The 26,051-nt window shown below is 45.5% G+C and overlaps 1 protein-coding gene across 1 annotated transcript in view; it reads left to right on the top strand.

Moving 5' to 3' along the window:
• The first annotated feature begins 385 nt into the window (after positions 1–385).
• The window catches only part of LOC143284788 (uncharacterized), a 45,869-nt gene continuing 20,203 nt past the window's right edge, over positions 386–26,051 (top strand). Inside the window, exons 1-16 of the mRNA XM_076591809.1 lie at positions 386–572; positions 5,535–5,559; positions 8,862–8,931; positions 10,181–10,459; positions 11,227–11,451; positions 12,644–12,817; positions 14,549–14,678; positions 17,971–18,155; positions 18,860–19,021; positions 19,521–19,877; positions 21,171–21,442; positions 22,079–22,175; positions 22,713–22,850; positions 23,640–23,813; positions 24,234–24,348; positions 25,231–25,412. Coding sequence (XP_076447924.1) covers positions 491–572; positions 5,535–5,559; positions 8,862–8,931; positions 10,181–10,459; positions 11,227–11,451; positions 12,644–12,817; positions 14,549–14,678; positions 17,971–18,155; positions 18,860–19,021; positions 19,521–19,877; positions 21,171–21,442; positions 22,079–22,175; positions 22,713–22,850; positions 23,640–23,813; positions 24,234–24,348; positions 25,231–25,412 — 2,667 coding nt within the window. The 5' untranslated portion in view covers positions 386–490. The remainder of the gene's footprint in view (positions 573–5,534; positions 5,560–8,861; positions 8,932–10,180; positions 10,460–11,226; positions 11,452–12,643; positions 12,818–14,548; positions 14,679–17,970; positions 18,156–18,859; positions 19,022–19,520; positions 19,878–21,170; positions 21,443–22,078; positions 22,176–22,712; positions 22,851–23,639; positions 23,814–24,233; positions 24,349–25,230; positions 25,413–26,051) is intronic.

Here is a 26,051-nt window from a genome sequence, read left to right as displayed (position 1 = left end):
ACAGAAGTGCAATTCAAAAACAAAAATACTTGGTAAAAATACATGGACTCAGTAAGAGGAAAGTTGTCATTTTAACAAGAGAAGCAACTGATATTTCATGTAATATGACAAGACATAAGCTTTCCCAGTGACTTTCCTGTTAGTATTTTATTTCAGTCTTTTCATCCATCCAGTCAATCATTTATCTATTGATTAATTCATTGTTGGTGTGTGCGCTTGGTCATTTCATCGATCGTTCATCCATTCTGTCCCGCCTCTCGGAGTGTACAGATTTTCCCAAGAGTGCTAGCAGACGCGCGGGCATGTTTTTTCCTCCCATAATCCTCGGTGTCACTTTGCACGTGCCTCCAGGGGGCGCGGCGGGCTGGCTACCTGTCGTCTGCTTTGGCCCACATCATCCGGGCCCTGAGGACGGAGCAGACGTAAGTGACAGGGACAGCGGCGTACCAATATTTTGCGGGCAGGAAAAAACAGCTCGACCACTCCAGGGATGGCGTCCAACCCTCCCTGCGTCTGGAGAATGACAACCATGATCGTTTGGCTTATTTTTGTGTCCTCTTGCGCGTTTGGCGGTGAGTTGAATGTGTTGTGAACATTTTAGCCAATTGATGACTTGTCATCTTTTATATATGAATAATTTTTTAAATTTTTTTTACATAACTGAAACAGTATACTTTAGTGTTAAAATTCATATCGTACGTTCTTACGTAGTTCATATTTTACAATAACAGTTTTCAGTTTCAGTAGCTCAAGGAGGCGTCACTGCGTTCGGACAAATCCATATACGCTACACCACATCTGCCAGGCAGATGCCTGACCAGCAGCGTAACCCAACGCGCTTAGTCAGGTCTTGGAAAAAAAAGGGTGAATAAATAATAGATAAATACATTAAAAAAAATTACTACTACAACTACTAATAATATGTATTAGGCGCAAAAACTTGATGAAGTTAACTATAAGCGTACATAAATAAATAAATAATAATTATAATAAAAAAGTAGCAGTAATACTACTACTAATAAATAAATGAATAAAAAAAATATAAAAAGACAACAATGATTATAAATGTGTGTGTGTGTGTGTGTGTGTGTGTTGTGTGTGTGTGTGTCGTGGAAGCTGCGATACGTAGCCTAGAAATGAGTGGGTGGAGGAGGGGGGTAGAGGAGGTGCAGGGTAATGTGTGTATGTATGTGTGTGTGTGTGTGTGTGTGTTGGGGCTCATGCACGTTTATGTGTATTTGACTGTGCTTTCATATCTGTGAAACTGCATGTTTGGTGCATATCTGTTATGTATATGTGGGTGTATGCGTGAATGTGTCTCACCATGTTTTACATTTATTTGCTTACAATAACAGCTTATTATTATTATTTTATTATTATTATTATTGTCGTCGTCGTCGTCGTCATCGTCATCATCATCATCATTACTGTTGTTGTTGTAATGGAAGAAAGTAGAAACCAATTTTTTAATTTTAATGTCGCTGTTGGTTGTTTTTTTTATCAGAAATTTGACCGGTGCTTTTACCTGCTGCATTTTGGATTATATTGTTTGGAGAGAATTACTTTTAGTCATTTCAAACATTGGTCTGCCCATTTCTTCTTTCGTGTGTTTTTCCCCCCAGCTCATATGGGTAATTGCAAACGATCCAGTCGAAGCGACCAACTCAACCTGTGTACTGTAAAGATGACATGTCGTACGACAGTCAAACGTAGTTCTTTTGTTTTTGAAGGCTTTCTCCGACTGGTTACACCAGGTAAAGTTCATCTGCTCATTCTTTTCAATGTTTTGTCGACGTTTGAAATAGCAAGGGTGCCTGAGGGTAAATGCGAACGGGCAAGTGTAACTGCGAACGATGGCTTTGGGTACATGTAGACAATTAAAACAGAAGCAGATCTTTGACTCATGAGACATAACATATTATTGGAACATCCCACCAGACTGTTGTATTGTTTGTTTTGATCACACATACACACAAACAGACATTCAAACACACTCACCGAACACAAACACACTCTTTTGAGAGTGCTTAGTTACTGTACAGAATCGTTCGCAAATAGACTCACGTCAAAACATCCTATGGTCTAATTGCAAACGACAATATTTTGCAGATTCCTGTCGAAACTGACGTTCTGATCTGTCACTGATACACTTTCTTAAATTCTCCCAGCACTGGTAACGCGCATTCAACATATGCTATCAAATAAAACTATTTTAAACTGTGTCAAAGTTCAAGTCCTACAACTTGCTACCCTTGATTTTAGGATTTTGAGAGAACGTTTGAAACCTTGATCTGCAGTAGTGGGCGAAGAGAAGGAATAGTGTGGAAATAGCCAGAAACAGCTGATGTTTGACTGGTTCTTTGAAATGGATATTCATTAAGATATTAGGGAAAAGTCGAAGCAGACCTTAAATTGTGAAATGCAACCGTTAAGAACGCTTCGAAGTGGGGCGGTATACGAATCGTTCGCAGTTACACGCTGTTCGCAATTACCCATACCTATCCTGTTTTAAAAACTCGGTTCATTATGTCGGTTGTGACAAACTTGACAGCCAATTTTCGGACGACAAAGTCAAAAGTGACACCCAGATCCTTTTCTTCATCACAAAGCTTTGTTTCGGATGATTTCCTTTAAAACTCAACATGACATAATTATAAAATGAAATAGAAAAAAACAATCTATGTCTATAAATATACTGGTTTTGTTTATTTTCGAACTTGGTTTAAAAAGAAGTTTAAAAAATGTCAACAACATGCATACGTGGCTAAGAGCAAGCATACCGCAGGGCATGATCAATAGTTGTAAATCAAAAAAACATACTGCCGACCACAGTGGATACACCTTTTTTGAAATATTCATGAAATGTATACACGAAGAACAGGCATAGCTTATAGCGTGCTGAATACTGAATGTAGGCTATGTGGAATACAAACATGTCAGGAACAGCTAATGCAATTTGATATTATTTAAATGAAAACTGTACAAAATGAACCCATGATAACAGACATGCATTTTCAATGAGAAAGACGGAGGGAGAGACAGAGACGGAGAGAGGGTGATTGAGGGGCGAGAGGGGGTTGAGAGGTTGCAAAACCGAAGCATTTTTGCATTTACTTTGTATTTATTCCAGTGGCTGATTTTGAATTTAGACATAAACTAAAAAGACAACCCGAATAGTTCTAAACAGTGCAGTTACAAACAGTGTTGTAAAGAAGACGAAAGTTAAAAAGAGAGACGTGTGTACGTTCTGTAAAAATGATAGATTCCGTACATTATTAAAGACATGATCAAAGTCAAAGAAGTTTTTGTTAAAAAACAAAACAAAAAAGGTGCGAGGCACATGGATAACGAGCATAGCGTACTGTACGGGTAAGGTATCAGAGTAAATGATATGGCGTACCATAACTCGCATAGCGAACACAGGTAGGGGTATATCTGCAGAGACAACACAATCATTGTGTGAACACAATACAAACAATCGAAACAAGCCCACATCGTTGTACAATAGATTTAAAAAGTTGGCATTTGTTTCTCTTTCAGACACACACGCGCGCACACGCACATACACACACACACACGCGCGTGCGCACACACACACACACACACACATGGATACTACATAAGAATGAATAATTCCATTCTTGACTTCATAATTTTCATGAATTTAGCTTGCATCTAGCTTCTGGAATTTCTTGTGGAGCAAAGCAGTGAAAATAAATTGAATGGGTTTGGATCTTTTACAATGTTTGTGGAGGGAATTAGCGTTTTGAAGGGAAAATGCGAAAATTGTTCCAGAATAAAGTTGAATAGAGAAATAGTTTTGTTATAAAACAATGAAATTACAGAAAAATACCTTGTTTACCGAAGATATATATATATATATATATATATATATATATATATATATATATATATATATATATATGCAAACTAAAGAAATTAAAGTCCGGTACATATTCTGAGTTCTTATTTTGGAAAGCTTTACGAAATAAAACTAAGTAGATTTGAGAAAAGTAAACTTGATTTATTTGGATATGTCTTTTAAGTCTTTTTCAGAAAATGATACGCATAAAAATGTATTTAACAATTATAATATCTAAAATGTTAGAACGGTGACATAGCAGTAGATCGCCAAACCCGTAAGCGAGTTTCCATGGGGTTAGATTTCCGCATGGACCAGCATTTTTGTACTCCCCCCACACGCTCCAGTAGATATTTAGTGGTGGTCTATGAGCTAGTCTTTCTTTTATTTTCCCCTTACACAGGTTATATTTCTCCATATAGAAATATACACCACAAACGTTTGATTTTTTTTTACACCACAAACCAAAAATAAAAACAACATAACAACCAATAACAATAGCCAAAAAAACAACAACACAATAAACATTCCACAAGTTCATACTACACTGTAGTATAGTGCCGCCTCCGCCCTAGAAAGAGAATAAGAACTCAAAGGGCGAAAGGGAGAGAAAGAGAGAGGGAGGGAGAGAGAGAGAGAGGAGAGAGAGAGAGAGAGAGAGAGCATTAATCAAACTGGTCTGCAGTTTCCAGTTGCTATTATTCACTGCTAATGAAATACTCTTATAATGTCTGGTATGGTGCAAAGTTTTACGTAAACCTAAGATACCAGGACTACAATATATATGTTTAATGCGTGTATATAATGATATACATGTCATACTAACGTAACAGTCAAAATTGAACTAGCGTCTCTCAATACGCAAGGCACTTTACAATAACTGCAAAAAGTGATGCAACACACACACATACACACAAAAAAAACCACCCGAAAAAAACACGAAAAAAGATATGCTGTATAAAGCACAAACATACAAGTGAAACATGTACAAAAAATAGGGGAAAATCAGCACAAACCCTCCAGCTAGTCTTTCGGATGAAACATAAACCGAGGTCCCGTGTACAGCGTGCACTACGCGCACGAAAACGAACCCACAGCAACAAGAACTGTCCTTGGCAAAATTCTGTAGAAAAATCCACATTGATCATGAAACAAAGACAGTCAACGACAGAACAGAAGGTGGTGCAGACCTGTGGCACAGAGCTCTCCTCGGGAGGAGCAGCCCGAGTTCCACACAGGGCAGTCCGTCGTGACAAAGTCAGCAAGTCCTTACCAGTCAGATCCAAGCTTTTTGTCATTGATGGAGATATGATATACCCCAACTGCATTTTTGTATGTATGTTATTTGCTTTAAAAATATCTTCACTTGTGTTAATAACAAAATCTCCATTTAGTTAATCTTATTTAGTTATATATTTATTATTAATATTATATATATATTATTAATATATTCATTTAATTTGTTTAACCTTTTTCCTGTGTAGGGCTGCCATGCATGAGTAGAAAAATATTGATTTTTTTAAATATTTATCTGCGTATTGTTTCGGGTTAAGAAAAATTGAATAGTTGTGGCAACTAAAGTAATGAGCTTATCATCACGAATAACACAGTGCCTGAAATGGCACTTGCACAGTTCTTTCAGAATTACTGATAGCAACTTCTGTCCTTGCAGGTTCCTCTCCAGTCAATGTGGAAAGGTAGGACATGTTTTGATACTGTTGCCATCAGTGGTGTTTGCTTTTCTGCTTTTGCTCTCTTTCTTCGTCTGTCTGTCTGTCACACACACACACACACACACACACACACACACGCACGCGCACACACGCACGCGCACACACGCACGCGCACACACACACACATCTGTCTCTCCCCCCCCTCTCTGTCTTCATATTTTTCCGCCTTCAAAGTGCATGTTTGTGCATGTGTGTTTGTAGGTGTGCATGCGCACGTTTTATAATGTAGAATTAATCATGTTTGTTGATTCTTTGAAAATGTTTATGTAAAAAAAACAACTCTAAGTAGTATCAGTAGTTGTAGCCGCAGCAGCAGCAGTCGTAACAGCAGTAGTAATTTGTGGTGGTGTGTCCATCGAGATCGATGATGACCATCTTTGTCATCCAGCTGGGGAATGGGGGGAGGGTGGTGGTGGGGTGGGGGGAGGATGCTCATGAATCTATCTGTGAATGCGCAGATGGCTGAATAGCCCAATCTGCGCACGAAATGTTCGCTGACAGTTGGGGCAGACAAAGACAGGCATATCATTGTCAGGGAGCTTGTTTGCCCGTGACTTTCTGGCCTGCCTCTTCTGAACAGCTGCAGCAGTCCTGTTAGCCTCGCACAACTTGGCGCCTTTGTGCGCAGCAGCGCGCCATTTGTCACGGTCCACTGCAGATTCCTCTCAGGAGTCAGGGTTGATATCAAACGCTTTCAGAGAGACTTTCAGAGTATCTCTGAAGCGCTTCTTCTGACCTCCGTGTGATCTCTTCCCTTTTTGCAGCTCGCCATAGAAGAGCCTTTTGGGCAGCCGATGGTCTGGCATGCGCGCCACGTGTCCAGCCCAGCGAAGCTGGGACTGCATCAGGATGGTGAAGATGCTGGGAAGGGTGGCTTTTGCGAGCACCTCTGTGTCTGGGGTCCTGTCTTGCCACTTGATGTTCAGTAGCTTCCTGAGGCATGTTGTGTGGAAGTGGTTCAGCTTCTTGGCATGTCGTTGGTACACTGTCCAAGTTTCGCAGGCGTACAGTAGTGTGGGGAGAACTACTGCTCTGTAGACCTTTAGCTTGGTCTCAAGACTAATGCCTCTTCTGTTCCAGACATTTGCACTGAGTCTGCCAAAAGATGCGCTTGCTCTTGCAATCCTGATGTTCACTTCATCGTCGATGGTCGCATTTCGTGACAGTGTGCTGCCAAGGTATGTGAACCGCTCCACCGCACTGAGTCTCTGACCGTTGACTGTGATGTTGGGCTCAACGTAGGGTTTCCCTGGGGCTGGCTGATGGAGAACTTCAGTTTTCCTCGTGCTGATGGTAAGGCCGAAGTTCCTGCTGGCAGTGGCAAACTTGTCGACACTGAGTTGCATGTCAGCTTCAGATCCAGCGTTGAGGGCACAATGATCAGCAAACAAAAAGTCTCTGATGATGTCTGTCATGACCTTCGTTTTTGCTTGAAGCCTTCTGAGGTTAAACAACTTGCCATCTGTTCGGTACTTTAGGCCGATTCCAACATCGCCATCTCTGAAGGCATCAGTAAGCATTGCAGAGAACATGAGGCTGAACAGCGTTGGAGCCAGGACGCAGCCTTGCTTGACACCATTTGTGACAGCAAAAGGAGCAGATGTTTCGCCATTGTCCTGGACTCGAGCCTGCATGCCTTCATGGAATTGGCTGACCAAGGAAATAAATTTCCAAGGGCATCCGTACTTGGCCATGATCTTCCACAGTCCCTCTCTACTCACGGTGTCGAAGGCCTTAGTGAGGTCGACATAGGTGGAGAACAGATCAGCATTTTGCTCCTGACATTTCTCTTGCAGCTGCCTTGCAGCAAACACCATGTCGGTGGTTCCGCGCTCTTTCCGGAATCCACATTGGCTCTCAGGCAAATGACCTTGGTCAAGGTGTGCTGTGAGGCGGTTTAGTAGGATCCTGGCAAGTATCTTGCCTGCGATGGAAAGCAAGGAAATGCCCCGATGGTTATCACAGGCTTGCCGGTTCCCCTTTCGCTTGTACAAGTGAATGATAGATGCATCTTTGAAATCCTGGGGGATCGTCTCTTCTTTCCACATGAGTGAGTACAGCTGATGGAGCTTCTCAGTCAGCACAGTGCCTCCATCTGGAGGAAGTAGTAATTTAGGGACTGATTGAATCCCAAGACTTGCGGTTTAGAACTGGCCCCATCATATATTTGCATTTGATAAGGTTTGCATATTAAGTGCATTCTGGTCTGAATTACATTTTTATCATCTAAACCAAAAATCAAAGAAAAACGTTTGACGATTGTCCAATGAAAACTTGACCTCAGAGTAATGTATTGCGCGATTGGACGGACTTCTCAAGGCTTCAACACCCATTGCTCGAGTAAATGACGTCAGAAAGCAGTATTCACTCGAGTATTATCACATGGATTTATATCTTAGATTTGAATGTTTCACTTTCTCTAAAGGTAGAAAATAATTCTTGATTAATCTCAACATCTTGTTAGTTTTATTGATCGCCTTTTGTATAGGTGGAATAAATAACAGGAGTTTATCAAATATTACACGAAGATCCTTTTCTTTCTTTCATGAAATGAAATTGCATGTGTCATGATTCATTTTCATGGTATGTTCATGCCCTGGATTATCTCTACCAATATGCATTACTTAAGATTCGTTGTGGAGGTGTTGACATACATGTTCAAGTCACACACACACACACACACACACACACACACACACACACACACACACACACACTGTGTAGTTTGGTGTGAGGGGTAGTGTTTATTGTTTAGGTTGGAGAGAGGGGTATGGTATTGACCATAATCAGATAATGTCAAATGAAAGCTGATACTCCTGTTTCCACATGTCGAGACATGCTGCTAATAAATCATGAATTGTATTAATTTCACGGCTGCATTGGCAAACACACACACATACACACACATACACATACATATGTATTCAAACATACGTACATACATACATGCTCGAGTCTGCATTGTGTGCATTTATGTGCTGTCTCTCTATTTCTCTCTTGTCTTTTCCTCTATTCTAACTCTGTATGTGCGCGCGCGAGTGTGTGTATATATGTGTGTGTGTGTGTGTGTGTGTGTGTGTGCGCGCGCACGCGCGCGTGCGTTTGTGTGTGTGTGTGTGTGTGTGCTTGCGTGTGTGCGTCTGCGTCTGCGTGTGTCCTGTTTGATTGGTAATAGTTTCCTACACAAAATTTGGCATTCACATATCCCTGACAGTCGTTTGATCTTTCACAATTGTTTTTGTGGTTTTGTTTGTTTGTTTTTTCAGAAGCGAACTGGACCTCAGCGGAGATGATCTGATGGCCGAAGATGAGCACAGTCACCATATTCACAAGAGGGTACATATGTTTCTCATGAGTAGTGTTGCTCTGTTTGACTGTACCTGTCTTTGTCAGTCTGTCACTCCCTCCTCTCTCTATCATTACGTGTGTCTTGGGTGATAAGGAACAGTCAGATGGAGAGTACATCAACCAAAGTATATGTTGAACAGTAAAACCCACATTGTCTCTGTCACCAAGTCCAGATCTACCAGGGCCATGAGAAATATGTGGCGGAATAGTACAGCAACCGATATTTATGTTGAGCATTTCGCCTGGTGTATCTTTATTACCAGAGCCACAATGGGTAGTTGGGGGAACCCAAAACAGTTGTTGAGGGTCAGGATGCAGTTCGGAAATATAATTCAAAGCCTCCTACCCCCCCCCCCCCCGCCCCCACCGGCCCCCCGCCCACAACACCCCCAGACTGCCTTTCAGATGGTTTGTTGGAAAACCAGAGACCATTTGAGAATCCGTCTGTACAGACTGATGACTTCAGATACTGAAGGCCTTATTAGACACCATACCCTACAGACCAACAGCCTTTATAGACACCATACCCTACAGAACAACAGCCTTTATAGACACCAGACCCTACAGACCAACAGCCTTTATAGACACCAGACCCTACAGAACAACAGCCTTTATAGACACCATACCCTACATACCAACAGCCTTTATAGACACCAGACCCTACAGAACAACAGCCTTTATAGACACCATACCCTACATACCAACAGCCTTTATAGACACCAGACTACAGACCAACAGCCTTTATAGACACCTCACATCACAGCTACATCATTTACAGAAATACTTCAGTCATAGACTTTACCTACAAACTTTGCCCACAACGAAACGTGACTGTGAGCAGACGCAGCTTTTGTTGTTGTTTCTCCTTTGCAAGCAAAGGTGAGCGTGAGCATCACACTGGGTGGGTCCGTGTATGACTGAGAAGTCCAGTCCGGGCTCTAAGTGTCAGTGGCACTGCGCACACGGGGTGAAGCTGGTGCTGTCCAGGTGTAGGTGGGTTAACTGCCTTCTACCTTAGGCCAGGTGGGTTGATTGCCTTCTGCCTTAGGCCAGGTGGGTTATATGCCTTCTGCCTTAGGTCAGGTGGGCTGATTGCGTTCTGCCTTAGGCCAGGTAGGTTGATTGCCTTCTGCCTTAGGCCAGGTGGGTTGATTGCCTTCTGCCTTAGGCCAGGTGGATTGATTGCCTTCTGCCTTAAGCCTCTAGTGACCGAAGGAACTTACCACACTGTGTCCAGGCTGCCGTGACTCTGCCCGACAACGTGACCTTCACCCTCTCAAAAACGGGCAGCACGGCCAGCACGACTGAGATCCGCGTGGGGACGAAGGTGTCCTTCCAGCTGCAGATCCTGTTCCCGCAGACCACCACTGACATGCTGGTGGAGCTGTTCGCCCCGGACAACGAGTCCATCGTGATGATGCTGTGCGACGTGCAGGTGTCCAGCATCGGCTCCAACCTTGCCGTGACCGGCAGCGGGCAGGTCGTCCTCGACTCACAGAACCAGAGCTCCAGATACGTGAGGCCCACTGTTTTTCTTCTCCGTGTGTCGGCATTGACACAGACAAGCAGATGCGCGGACGCACAGAGACACAGACACACAGACAGACACGCACACACACACACAAAACACACACACACACATGCAAACAGACACAACACACACACACACACGCACGCACGCACGCACGCACACACACAGACACACACACACACACACACACGTGCATACACATGCAAACAGACACAACACACACATGCACATGCACATGCACACAGACACAAAACAGACCGACCGACCGACCGACAGACAGACAGAGACACATGCATTTATGTACTCATGTGTTTACTGATTTATATATCTAGGTTTGGCGGCAACTGGTGTGTTACAGACTACTTCCAGTTTAATAGTACAAGTAGTCTGTTATGTGATGTTAATGTTGAAGTTTCTAATATGACCTGTCTCCCTTTATTTCCCCCCTATCTCCCTTTGACTTCCACATGTCTCCCTTTGCTTCCATAACATGTCTCCATTTGACTTCCATATGTTTTCCTGTGACTTCCACATGTCTTCCTTTGTTTTCCATATGTCTTCCTGTGACTTCCACATGTCTCCCTTTAATGCCCAATGTTTGTCGTTAGCTCTCCATATCTCCATTTCACTTTCTGTTGTTTATTCATTTAACTTTCCCGGTGTCTCCCTTTTAACTTCGCCACATCTCCCTTTGACTCACTCCTACTTGACCATTTGACTCTCCCCATTTCTCCCTCTGTGGCTCGTTCCAGTTCGACCGCGCGCTCATCGACTTTGCCAACGTGACCAACAGCTTCATCGATCAGAGTGACCTGTCCTTCAGCTCTATCTTCATCGTTTGGGACGCCGTCATGATCGAGAACGCGCAGACACAGCACGACCAGCAGTACTGGGTCAGTGCGGGGGCCGAGTACAACAACGAGATGGAGGTGTGGGTGGGCCAGGCCTCCTTCACCGCCAAGACCACCGACCCCGAGGTCAGGAGAACCGTTGTCGCCATTGTGGGGGTGGAGGGTGGGGTGGTGTGGCATGCTGCGTGTGGAGCGATATGAGTGTGGCGGAATGGAAGGGAATGGAGTTCTACTGTGCTGTACTGTACTGTAGTGCACTGTACTGTACTGTAGTGTAGTGCACTGTGCTGTACTGTACTGTAGTGTACTGTACTGTACTGCACTGTACTGTGCTGTACTGTAGTGTAGTGCACTGTGCTGTACTGTAGTGTACTGTACTGTGCTGTACTGTAGTGCACTGTACTGTACTGTAGTGCACTGTACTGTACTGTACTGTACTCTAGTGCACTGTACTGTACTCTAGTGCACTGTACTGTACTGTACTCTGGTGCACTGTACTGTACTGTACTCTAGTGCACTGTACTGTACTGTGCTGTACTGTACTCTAGTGTACTGCACTGTGCTGTACTGCACTGTAGTGCACTGTGCTGTACTGCACTGTAGTGCACTGTACTGTACTGTGCTGTACTGTACTCTAGTGCACTTTATTGTACTGTACTCTAATGCACTGTACTGTATTCTAGTGCACTGTACTGTACTGTGCTGCACTGTACTTTGATGTTCTTTACTGTTCATAATATTCTTGCGCTTCTTCTTTTAGTGTAATGTAATAGGCATACAGTGGAACGCAATGTAGTGCAGCACAGTGGAGTGCAGTACTACGTGTAATATATCACAGCCGTATGAAGGTGTGCCACGTTGTGGGATATGGCATATCGCAGGACACCACACCACCCTCCTCCATATTACACCACAGCATACCACAAAACATAGCACAGCATATCAACGCAGCATATCACCGATGATCATGCTATGTGGCATCCATTTCACTGCACTTCACACACACAGAACGAAAAAGGCAAAGCAGGGATGAACATAGATTTACACTACATGGCAACCATTTCAAAAGGCATTTTACCCCGATGTTCCTCATTCCACCTGGGTGTGAGCGGGTACCTGACTTCGGTTGGGGAATGCTAAACCGGCGGAAGGAGAGGAATGAGCCCTGCCTTCCTATGCCGAACCCTAGACACATTGAATATGAGTTCAATGTCCCGATGGCCGTAAAAGGTTAAGGGTCCTTCATCCTTTAACCCAACCATTTTACCGGAAATCCCTGACGGAATATGACATCATTTCCTGTATCCCTTCCTGGCAGCCGGACTCGTTCTCCGCGCCATTGTTTAACCTGACCGGGCCGACGTCCATCACGAGCGGCACGTCAGCCAAGTTCAGACTGGACATGTACATTGACGACCCCTCCGTCGCCCTCACCATCGACGCCTTTGCTCCCCTCAACACGTCCGACGTCATGTCGGTCTGCGACATGCGGGTGAGACTGCTGGACAGCTCTTCCTTTCTCTCTTTGTTCTACACGTTTGTCTGTCTGTCTGTCTCTCTCAATAACACACACACACACACACACACACACACACACACACACACACATGTATTATATATATATATATATATCTTATCTCTCTCTCTCTCTCTGTCTCTCTGTGTCTCTCTGTCTCTCTCTCTCTGTCTCTCTCTCTCTCTCTCTCTCTCTATATATATATATATTGGATGTATAAAACAAAATTCTCTCTTTGTTCCGTCTTTGTCTATCGGTCTGTCTGCCTCTCTGTCTCTCCGTGTCTCCCTCTTCTCCCTTAGTCTCACTTGTGTGTGTGTGTGTGTGTGTGTGTGTGTGTGTGTGTGTGGAGACCTCGGTGGCTGTCTCTTGAAAGTCAGGAAGATTTCTATATGACGAATGTTTGATCGAACTATAGCTGCACAAAGAACCATCACGATCTGACAAACAGGACGATACATGGCTGGACGACAAGCTTGCACAGGCAGACTGGGCACACAGGTGCTCCTGGTTGGCTGGGTGTCACAGTACATCGTTCTGTAGATGTTCTGTGGAGGTTAGCCGGGCACACAGGTGCTCCTGGTTGGCTGGGTGTCACAGTACATCGTTCTGTAGATGTTCTGTGGAGGTTAGCCGGGCACACAGGTGCTCCTGGTTGGCTGGGTGTCACAGTACATCGTTCTGTAGATGTTCTGTGGAGGTTAGCCGTCACAAAGAAAAAGCTGCTGGAAACGCATCGAGCATGTATGTACGGTGCCTATCCGACTCGCACAAACACCATACGTAACATTGGATAATATGACACGGACACGTATATGAAAACGATAGTCTGACCCTTCTCGTGTTTCGTTGACGTCATAAAAAAAACATTACCTGGCCTTTGTGGTGTTTTGGTTGACGTCACGAAGAACATAATAACCTGGCCTGTCCCTTTCCTGTAGAGTTGAGTTTAACGTTCTATTATTTACTGATGCACTTGATCGAGGTCAGGTAGTTCAGGGCATGGGTCTTGGTTCAGGTTGTGTTCTTAGAATACGGAAGTCCAGTCGTTTTACGTCGACGTCATCAGTAAATCATTAACCTGGCCTTTTTCGTTTTTCGTTGTCGTCATCAAGAAAATAATGGCATGGATCTTTTTAGTGAAGACTGCAGGGCTTTGCTGTTCCCTCTTTACGTCCGTGTCATCAAGACAGTCGTGAATTTGCCTCTTATTTTTGTTTCATGATGATCTCGTTAAAGCAAAACTGGCTTCGGTTTTATCCGTGTGTGCAGTTGCCATGTTCAAGCAGCAACGTCTTCGGTCTTATTTGTTCATGTTGAGATTATTAACACAGCAGTGGTTTCGGCTTTTTGTTTCGTCAATAGAAGTGAGAGACGAGAATGTTCCATGTTTGGTTTTGGAAATGTAGGTGCTTTTTTTAACAACATAATATTTAGCCTGACAATCTATTTCTTGTGGATTGATAACATTGAAAGATAAGGTCATGAAAGAGCATGGAAATTTTATCAGATATTTAGCTGACTTTCAGCACACCAGCAGAAACCAGTGAGCGGGGTGGGTGGGGGTGGAGGAAAAAGGTGGCGGACCCTGCTGTCTTTAAGTACAGGAAGTGATTCTCCATTCTGGTGGCAGCAGATGTGAGTTATTCTGACGTAATGGTCATTGTGCTAGCCGTTGGCGGTGTCACGGCAGAGGTGTGTGTGCAGGTGGTGGACACGGGCGACAACTACAAGTGCGGCTTCAACCCCGAGGAGCACGTGGCCACCCTGCACAGGGACGACAACACCCGGGGCTATGACCGGGTACGCCTGGAGCTGAACACCGTCACCAACAAAGGTACGGGTCGCTGTTCTTCTGTGAGACGTTATCACCTGGATTTTATGAGAAAACATCACCAACAAAGGTATGGTCACTGTGTTTCTATGAGACTTGTATCACCTGGATTTTATGAGAAAACGTTACCAACAAAGGTAGGGTCACTGTTTTTCTACAGACATGTATCACATGGATTTTATGACAGAAGGTCACCTACAAACGTCGGGGTGACAGTCTTTTTCTATGTCCTGTTTCTGGCGTGGGTCTAATGAGAAAACAACATCAACAAAGTTAGGAGTGACTGGTTTTCTACGAGACATTTATGGCGTGGATTTAATGAGGAGACATCATGAACAGAGGCTGGGGTGACAGGTTTTCATGTGATCTGTTTATGACACGGATTTAGTGAGAAAACGACACAACAAAGCTTTGTAGGTGTGACTATTTTTCTTGGTTTAAGCAGTATTTTATTTGGAACATGCCGCAATACATCACGGATACAGACAAACAGGACAAAACTTATACAAAGTCCGTCCTGATATATGTACATATGAAAGCTATGTGATGGATGTCTTCACAGCTTGAAAATTTAAACTGTCGATGATTTTCATCAAAACAAATAAAAAATGAATCGAGGGAAACGATAGAAAGTGGAATGAGCACGTGGTGGAAGGATAAATCAACGCAGAGACGGAGAGAGAGGAGAAGAAACAGTGATTGTCTATAAAAAGAAGGTATGCGAGACAATAATAATTTACATTGTATGACTTTTTGTCATAACAGATTTCTCTGTGTGAAACTGGCTGATTTCCTCGGGAAGAGCGCGTGTCGCCACAGTGCGGCGCCACCGATATCAACTTTGTTCTGTCTGCAAGTTGTTGTTTTTTCCACAGTTTTTTTTATATTTCACTATCAAAAGACTTTATATACACGTTTGCCAGGAATAACCCCTTGTTTTACCTGCGCTAAGTGCATGATGCGCGTTGAATCTCGGTGTATTGTCTCATCCGAGGGACAAGCACCTCTCAGTTCAAATCTAGTAGGGGGTAACAATCCTGATCCATATGAGGAACTGGAACCCAGGGGCATTTGCTTCCTAGCCGTGTGCATTGCTGCCTGGCTACCACTTCACCTAGCGTGATCTCTAATGAGGAAATGTGACCGTTCAGTTTCTCTTGGTTCCTCCAACAATAAATGAAATCAACGACGCTGGAAAAACACCCTCTTTCATTTGTAATCACAGTACCACTTTCGTTTGATGCGACAAGCTGTGCCCTGCATGAACAGTGCTACCACACCTGACACGCATGTGGCGCATGTCATCTCTGCTACGCCTCACGTTGTTACATTATTTCATCCTCTATGTGCGGAAACAGTGACATTGGAAATTTGAGTTTACTCATGTCTCTTAGTATAAACGTTTTTATTGTATCGATGCACATTTTTACGCATATGTACGCGCAAGGGAGAACGCAGACGCCCGCACGTGTGCGCTTCCATGCAAGCACACGCGCACACACACACATCTATCTGTCTGTCTCTCTCTGTGTCTCTCTGTCTCTCTCTTATATATATATATATATATATATATATATATATATATATATATATATATATATATATATATATATATGAGAGAGAGAGAGAGAACTCAGACATTTTTCTCGCTTACAGTTACCGTTTCATCCGAATGACCTGTTTGGTGTGCTTGCTCTTTATAATCTTTGTTTTATACATAGACACTCTTACACACAAGCACACACAAAGACAACCCATACACTTGTATATACTTGGACTCTCTCTCTCTCTCTCGCACACACACACACACACACACACAGACAGACACACACACACAGACACACAGACACAGACACACACACACACACACACAAACACCCAGAGGTAAACCTGTAAACCAGTCAAACCACCCAGAGCCATGATCTTGCCTGTAGCACGCAACACCGCCTGATTCGGATCGATACGCCTTCCATTAACCAGATCGATACGGCGGTCGTAGAGGAGGCTGTTGGGGGGTTACAATGGTATCGACGGTATCCGGCCTGTGTAAAGGTGCCGGTGGTGCATGCCTTGTGCGCAGCCATAAACAAAGATGTTCAGCTTCCTTGTGCTCACTCCGTGGCGGTATTATGTAACGCAGTCTTCCGGTGGTAAAACCGGATTTATTTATTCGTGTGGGTGAAAATGTACTCACTTCCATTGTGTGTGTTGGGGGTTGGGGTGGAGAGGGGTGCGTGCGTTCATGTATATTTATGTGCGTGTCTCTTTTCGAAGATGAAATTATATTATGAATTATGTATTCTTTCGAAAGTACATAAATTATGATATTGTGTATTGAAAGGCCTACGATGTATCTTCTATCGATACATGTAAATACGTTCTCTCTCTCTCTCCTCTCTCTTTTTTCTCCCTTTCTCTCTCGCACTTTCTAAGGTTTGCAAAACAGGATTCTCTCTCTCTCTCTCTCTCTCTCTCTCTCTCTCTCTCTCTCTCTCTCTCTCTTCTATCATATATCTGTATACATATAATAAAACTCTGCACACAGTGTCCACTCACAGAATTTCTTTCTCTGGTCCTTATGAGTGGACGGCGTGAGTTTTTATTTTGGAGAATATTTGAACCGGGAATATATAGACACACTGGATATGACAAACAAACACCAAGTATAGCGAAGCTGTAAAGACAGCAACAGGAATACAGCGGACGCGAGACAGGTTCTAAAGACCTCAACACACTCACTGTCGGACGGGTTCACGACTGACTGTCAATATGGCATTTAACATAACAATCAAGACAACAATCCGAGCTCAGGTGATAGCAGGTCCTAATATTTTCATCTTCTTCAGCGTTCGTGGGCTGCAGCTCCCACGTTCATTCGTATGCACACGAGATGGCTTTTACGTTTATGACCGTTTTTACCCTGCCATGTGGGCAGCCATACTCCGTTTTCAGAGGTGTGCATGCTGGGTATGTTTTTGTTTCCATAACCTACCGAACGCTGACATGGAATACAGGATTTTTAATGTGCGTATTTGATCTTCTGTTTGCGTATACACACGGACGTTCAGGCACAAGCAAGTCTGCACAGATGTTAACCTGGGAGATCGGGAAAAATCTCCACCCTTTGCCCACCAGGCGCCGTTAACGAGATTCGAACCCGGAACCCTCAGATTGAAAGTCCAACGCTTTAACCACTCGGTTATTGCGCCCGTCAGTCCTGAAATACGAAACCAGCCCATGTCGTCAAACACTGTCATTGTTACCCACTACAAAAGAGTCCGAATGTGATGCACAGGTTCACGAGTGACGGGCAACGTGGCGTCCAACAACCGGATCAGCGTGGAGTTCCTGGTGCACGTGTACGATGACCTGGCCTTCGTGGGCCAGACGTACAGGGTCGGCGCCGCCGTGCAGATCGGGACCCAGCAGATCTGGGCGGGCATCATCGACGTCCAGGTGGCGGCCTACACCCCAGGCACGGTGAGTAAGCAATGGGCGTGTGCTGGTGGGTTATGTGTCTGGGGGTCGTTGGTGGTGTGTCTGTCTGTCGGCTTGTCTGTCTCCCCCCCCCCCCCCGCCTCTCTCTCTGTGAATACCTGTATCTGTGTTCTTGTTTCTCTTTCTGTCTGTCTGTCCGTCTGTCTCTCTCTGTGTCTCTCTCTGTCTATGTTTGTGACTCTCTTTCGTTCTCGCTTTCTCTCTCTATCAACATGTGTGTATGTTTATTTATGTTTTTATTCATGTCTGTGTCTCTGTCGGATCTTCAGTGCATCTGCTTTTCTTCGGCAGATAGGCAGGAATTAGCGCCAGTCTTGGTGAAGTGATCCGACGGTGAAACAAATGCTGGTCGCTAAAGGGCTTTCCTGCATAACCTAATGGCTTGCAGAACTATATTTCGATAATTAAAACATCATCCTTCCTTTCAAACCTTGGTTCATATGTTATTAAAAAAAACCAAGATATTGATCACGTAAACGTATAGGGATAGGGGAGTTGGAAAAGCATCGCACATGAAAGGTTTTGGACTGTCCACAGCAACTTACACATGGTTAAGTGTTCTCTCTCCCTGAGAGAACCCCATCCGGCCTGGAGGCCAGGGTACGGGAGGCGGAAAATGCATTGGATGGAAAAAGGTTTTGGTCTGTCCACAGTGGCTTACCCATGGTTTTCTCTCTCCCTGACAGAACCCCATCCCCACGTGGCAAGTGACGATGCCAGGCGACGGCAAGGCGTCCACCACGGAGCCTGCGATGCTGTACCTGGACATCAAGATCCCGCAGAACGAGCACGCCAAGTACGCCCTGGAGGTGATCGCACCTGTCGTCGACAATGCTGCCGTGCTGAAGGTGAACACGCAGCAGGGTTCACACACGCACACAAACACACACACACATGCACACGCGCATGCACGCGCGCACACACGCACGCACGCACTCACACACACACACTCACACACACGCATGGACACACACATGCACATACACACGCATGATTGCACGCAAACACACACGCACGCACACACACGCACACACGCACACACACACACACACACACACGCACCTTCTCACAGAGACAACTACATACACCCTCCCCCTTCATATTGACACGTACCTACACACACACACACACACACACACACACACACACACACACACACACAAACACACATATACACACACCACTCACCTACACACACACACACACACACACATACATACACCACACACCTACACACACACACATACACACACACACACATATACACACACAAATACCTCCACCCCCTCTCCACCCCCCAACCCCACCCCCACACACACTGACACCTGCTCCATGTCGTGCCGCCAGCTGTGCTCTGTGAGGATCGTGGACGTGGGGTCGAACCTGGCCTGCACAAACCGGGACGTGACGCCCGTGTACTCGTCCCGCGACGACCCCCTGGCCATCGACCACATCTACGCGGACCTGGGCACGGTGACCAACGTGGGGGCCTGGGGTTGGCAGCCCTACACACTGCAGGACCCCAACGCTCTTGACCCCGACACGGTCCGCATCCAGCTGATGGTGAAGGCCACGGATCACGTGCAGGCCACCCCGGGGGCCGCGTTTGACATCACCATGGGGCTCGTCATCGACGACCAGCAGCTTCAGATCGGCACGAAGAACATCGAAGTGAAGTCACCCGACACCCTGGCCAACATCACGGTGAGTGCTGCAACTGCCCCGGCCTGTCCTGGAAAGGAAATTATCCCCCCTAGTTCTTTTGTTGTTGTCTGTCCTTGTGTCACCCTCTCCAACATCACTGTGAGCGCTGCAACTCCAGGCCTGTCCTGGAAAGAAAAATTGCTCCCCCCTCCGCCCCCAAATTCCTCACCCCTTTGTCTGTTTCGCCCTGTTTGGGCATTGTCTTTGCTTGCAGTGGCGTCCCAGATTTGCAAATTCACAGCTGGCCTTTATCAGGTATACCTCTATCCAGCATCTGCCCCGTTTCAGACTCAGCAAGCCTGAAATCTTCCTAATCACTGACTCATCAGTCCTCAGACTCCAGATTTACCAGTTTTAGGTATGCCAACCGATACAAGTGGAATGAATGGTATGCCAACCGATACACGTGGAATGAACGGTATGCCACCCGATATACGTGGAATGAATGGTATACCAACTGATACATGTGGTATGAATGGTATGCCAACCGATACACGTGGAATGAACGGTATGCCAACCGATACACGTGGTATGAACGGTATGCCAACCGATACACGTGGAATGAACGGTATGCCAACCGATACACGTGGTATGAACGGTATGCCAACCGATACACGTGGAATGAACGGTATGCCAACCGATACACGTGGTATGAATGGTATGCCAACCGATACACGTGTAATGAAGGTAGTTTCAGTGAGTGAAGGATCTCTTTGTCTTTTTCTGTATTCCATTCCAGTTCGTGTACTGTTCAAGAACTGCAGTCAGTTTCTTTGCAAGTTATTATTGTTATCATTACTACTACCTTTTTTTTATATCATAATTATTATTTATTTATTTATTTGTTTATTTATTTATTTATGTAAGCTTATCTATTATTCATTTACCTTTTTTTTCTCAAGGCCTGACTAAGCGCGTTGGGTTACGCTGCTGGTCAGGCATCTGCTTGGCAGATGTGGTGTAGCGTATATGGATTTGTCCGAACGCAGTGACGCCTCCTTGAGCTACTGAAACTGAAACTCTTTGCAAGTGTCCGTTTTAAGATCGCAGTTATAAGCTTAGCTCGTGCTTTAATTTATCTGCTGCATAGCTGAGTCGGAGTTTCTTTGACTTAGTTCTTCTTCTTCTCCTTCTTCTGCGTTCGTGGGCTGCAACTCCCACGTTCGCGAGCGGGCCTTTACGTGTATGACCGTTTTTACCCTGCCATGTAACCCCCCGCTCTCGGGGGTTAAAGTTAGTTCAAGACGGAATGCTCCCTTGTTGCACTGTGCCCGTGTCCCTGTGTCCGTGCAGGAGGAGATGACTCCGGACTGGGAGCTGGCCTGGAGGGGAGGGGAGAACGTGGCCATCGGCGGGGCGGGCCAGTTCCTCTTCACCATCACCACCAAGCGCAACGTCACCTACGCCCCCTTCGACATCGAGGCCCTGATGCCGAACAGCACGGGCAGCACGCCTGAGGTGTCCCTGTGCCTGATGAAGGTGTACTCTGTGGGCAAGAACCTGCCCTGTGTGGTGGCTTCCGCCGTCAACAACTCCGTCACCTACACCTCCTCCTACAACTCCTCGTGAGTGGCGGCTGTCTGCTTGCGTTCTTGTGTTGGAGTTGTGTTTTAGAGCTCTCTCTCTCTCTCTCTCTCTCTCTCTGTGTGTGTGTGTGTGTGTGTGTGTGTGTGTGTGTGTGTGTGATTTTGACCACTTGTCAGATCCCAGGAAAACAATTTATTTTTTTTATTCACTGATTTATTATCTATTGTATTCTCACTCAGCTGGTTGAGACTGAATCTGGTCATTCTAGTTATATGAGCTAATCTCTCTTGTCTGCAATAAGGGGGTCAGCGATAATGAATAAATTTATATTTGCATTTGTATTTTTGTTTGTTTGTTTGTCACGACAGATTTCTCCGTGTGAAATTCGGGCTGCTCTCCCCAGGGAGAGCGCGTCGCCACACTGAGAGCCCCACCCCCTTTTTTAAAATTTTTTTTCCAGCCTCCAGTTTTATTTGTTTTTTCCTATATATGTATATATGGGCGGTATGTATGTGTGTATGTATGTATGTATGTATAAACAGTGATCGCCGTGGAAGATGGGTGAATGTTTTCATTATCATTTAATGCACACACACACACACACACACACACACACACACACACACACACACACACACAGAACTAAACGTGGCTTCCCTTCCCACACGTGACAGAGAAGTGCCAGTGTATGACCGGGGCGTGACGAACCTGCAGTCTGTGTGTAACGCGGGACTGGAGGATGACGTGGAACAGGACAAGTTGGTCATCAAGGTGTGTGGGTGTGCGTGCGTGCGTGCGTGAATGTGTGTGTGTGTGTGTGTGTGTGTGTGTGTGCATGTGTGTGTGTGTATGCGTGCTGTCATTACCTTTGTCATTATATCCCTAGGCAATTTAAAAGATTATTTTGATGTGCTTTGAAAAGTGTTTGCATTTTGAGAAATTTACTTTGATTTCTATGAAGGAGTGTTGTTTACGCAGTTCAGTTAACAGTTCTTTTTCGTGTTTATTTTGTTGTTTTTTTGTTTGTTTATCTGTTCGTGATCATCCGTAAGCCTATCCTGAAATGGGTGTATGAAATTTAAGTCTAGAATGTGTGTGTGTGTGTGTGTGTGTGTGTGTGTGTGTGTGTGTCCAGCAAAGCTGCCTTTCATTTATCAACAAATCATTTCTCAGCATCTCACAAAAACGCAAAAGTCTTTACATTGTCCATAGCACTATCAAGCAACAGCATCTGTGTGTGTGTGTGTGTGCGAGCGCGCGCGCGCGCTTGTGTCTGTCTGTCTGTCTATGACTGTGTGTGTGCTCCAGGTGGGCTTCCAGGTGCACGCGGACGCGGGCCTGACCAACGGCACAGAGATCTGGCCGTCAGTGGGCGTCATGTTCTCCCCCCACAAGATGTGGGTGGGACAGATCAAGGCCTGGGTCAGAGACGACCTTACCGGCTCAGTAAGCGTTTTGGGGGGTACAGTCAATGCTGTCGTTCAGGAGGCGGGGGGTGTCGGGTGTCCCAGGAATAAAATTACCTCAGCCGCTGAAAGAACGATTTTTTTAGGGGAGAGGCGGGGGTCGAACTGCTTGGGGAGAACTGTTCAGGTTCATAAACGACGTATTACACAGCTGATCATCGCTGTTGGTTTGCTTGAAAGGGAGATAAAAGGGGTGACAGTCACAAATGTTTTAGGTTGGTTTGGGTTTCTGAACATTCGATACAAGGTGTAGAGGTCCACAGTTGACCAGCGATGTGAGTTTGAGTCTTGTTCAACAGGTTTTGGTTGGTGGGGGGCGAGGGGGGGTGCTGTATGTGCATGTGTGAGTGTGTGTGTGTGTGTGTGTGTGTGTGTGTGCGCACATGTGTTTTGGTGCCTTTGCCTGCGTGTGTGTGCCCTTGTGCATGTGTTTGTGTGTTTTGTATGTACGTGTATGTGTGGTGTGAGGGAGAGAAAAGGTACACGTCTGTACATCGTATTGAGTCCAACTGAAAACACCCAACATTTTGATGGACGTCTTTTGCATGCTTAATGCTTTGGGAAAGGTTAAGCGACAGGAGGAGGGAACTGAAACCTGCCTTCCTGTGCTGAGTGAGTCCTTGGCACAGTGACTATGAATTTACTGCCCTTACATCCGTAAAAGGCTACTTGACCTTTAAGATTTTAAGATTTCAACTTCACTGAGTGGAGAGCAACTACAGCGTGGCGCTGTGTGTGTGTGTGTGTGTGTGTGTGTGTGACGGTGCAGGGCACGCCTGGCCACGTGGAAGTGGTGAAGGTGTCCCCGGGGGACGTGGCTGTGGGGTTCTTTGCCTTCTACAACGTGCTGGTCAAGTCCAATCCGGGTGACGTCTTGGCCTACACCTTAAACATCTCGGTGTCCACTACTGGGCTGTCCGTTGCCAGCGTCAAGGTGGTGACGGTAAGTGTGTGTGTGTGTGTGTGTGTGTGCGAGCGCGCGCGCGTCTGTGCGCGCGCATGTGTTTGTGAGTATGTATATACATACATACATATATATATCTCTGTGTGTGTGTGTGTATGCATGTGCTTTTGTGTGTGTGTGTGTGTGTGTGTGTGTGTTTGCGTATCTCTGTATAAGAATGTGTACGTATGCGCGGGCGCGAGTTTGTGTGTATGTGTGTGCATAGGAATGTGCGTGTACACGTGTGTGTTTTGGTGGATAGGGAAAGACACGGTAAGAGAATGGCTGAGAGAGAGAGAGAGTCAGACAGACAGTCAGACAGACAGGACAGACACAGAAACAGGCAGAGAGACGGAGAAAGACAGAGCAAGTCAATAGAGCGAGTGTGTGACCATCATGTCCGGTGCCCTGTTGCCCCAGGTGGGTGACAACATGCCGTGCACGAACGGCACAGCTCTGGAGGCGGTGTATGAAAAGGACGCCAACGGGGTCAACCAGAAAGGCTCCATTGACTTCGGTACCATCTCCAACGTGGGTAAGTCCGTTTGTCATTGGCTTTGGCACTGCGTGGATAAGTCCGTTTGTTACTGGGTTCGGTTCGGCACTGCGTGGGGAAGTCCACTTGTTATTGGCTTTGGCACTGCGTGGATAAGTCCGTTTGTTATTGGCTTTGGCACTGCGTGGATAAGTCCGTTTGTTATTGGCTTTGGCACTGCGTGGATAAGTCCGTTTGTTATTGGCTTTGGCATTGCCTCCATAATTCCATGTGGTAGTGGCTGGCACTGTCTCTAATGTGGGTAAGTCCGGGTGGCATTGGCATTAGCACTGTCTCTAACGTGGGTAACTCCGAGCGTCTGGTTTTAGCAGTGTCTCTAACATGGGTAAGTCCGGGTGGCAGTGGCTTTGGCACTGTCTCTAACATGGGTAAGTCCGGGTGAGTCCGGGTGGCAGTGGCTTTGGCACTGTCTCTAACATGGGTACGTCCGGGTGGCAGTGGCTTTGGCACTGTCCCTAACATGGGTAAGTCCGGGGGACTTGAGGTATTTTGAAAAAGTCACAGTTTGATGGGATATCATCATACGCTGTGCGATGAAACAGGAAATACTTTTCATCTTCAGACGCATCTGAGCACGTAGGACATATATTACCAACTGCAGAAGGTTCGACATAACCAGTTTCCACTGGCACGCAGGCCAAGAGAGAGAGAGAGAGAGAGAGAGATCGTTGAAATTTTGAGAGACTCGTCATTTTCAGAGAGGGAAAGTTATTTAGAGAGAGAAAGTCAGAGAGCGACAGAAACAGACAGACATACAGACACAGATAAGCACCTACAAAGACAGACAGACAGGCACATACAGAGAAACACAAACAGACCTACAGACAGACAGTTACATTTCACCCCTCAAATCCCCACCAGGGTCGGGGGCAGTGGCAGCGAACACGCTGGTAGACGATGACACCATCCTGGTGGAGGTAGTAATCGGGGTGGCGGCGGATATCCCGGGTAGTTCTACCCTGGACTGCACGGTCATCGTCAACGGCGCCACCGCCACCGTTCCCAGCTTCACCACCACCACCGACCAGGCGACCATCACCACGGTCAGTATGGGCAGTTGGGAGGAGCAGGGTATGTGTGTGTGGGAGGGGGGGGGGTGAGGTTGCAGGTGACATGTCTTTTCGATTTGACGTCTTGCTTATTTTTGTTTTGTTTTTGTTTGTGCTTGCATTGATTTCCCGTTTACATATGTACTAAGCTTTCCCTTGGCTGTACTGTCCTTTCCAGATATTCCTTGTGACCCTGGTGAAAAAGGGGTGTTGTGTTCTTGCTTCTGTCTGTCTGTCTTTCTTTATCCCTTTCTTTCTTTCTCCCCGTCTGTCTTGCTTTCTTTTTCTTTTCATTTTTCTTATTTATTAGAAAAAACATACAAACAAAAAAAATTATCAGCTTTTAGGTGCAGTTTAGCTAAAAGGCTGTACCACTCAGCTTGGTGTGTACTTTGACAATTCCATAGACGCCAAGTTGACCTATCACTGCTACCACTTGGTTGGAATGGCGACTTGGACAGAGATAAAGCTTGATCAATTCTGCTGTCGCTTTGCATGCCTTGGAAAACGCAGTGCCCTCTGTTTGTGTCTGTCTGTCCGTCTCTTCTTTTTCTGTCTGTCTGTCATCTTGCCACCCCCTATACTTCACGTTGATTTCTGCATGTTGCTATGTGTTCCATAAAGTAAAATGTG

The sequence above is a fragment of the Babylonia areolata genome, chromosome 8 (genome assembly GCF_041734735.1).
Source record: "Babylonia areolata isolate BAREFJ2019XMU chromosome 8, ASM4173473v1, whole genome shotgun sequence".
Classification (NCBI taxonomy): domain Eukaryota; kingdom Metazoa; phylum Mollusca; class Gastropoda; order Neogastropoda; family Buccinidae; genus Babylonia; species Babylonia areolata.
Note: the sequence above shows the minus strand (reverse complement) of the source record. Positions and strands in the feature narration are given on the sequence as shown.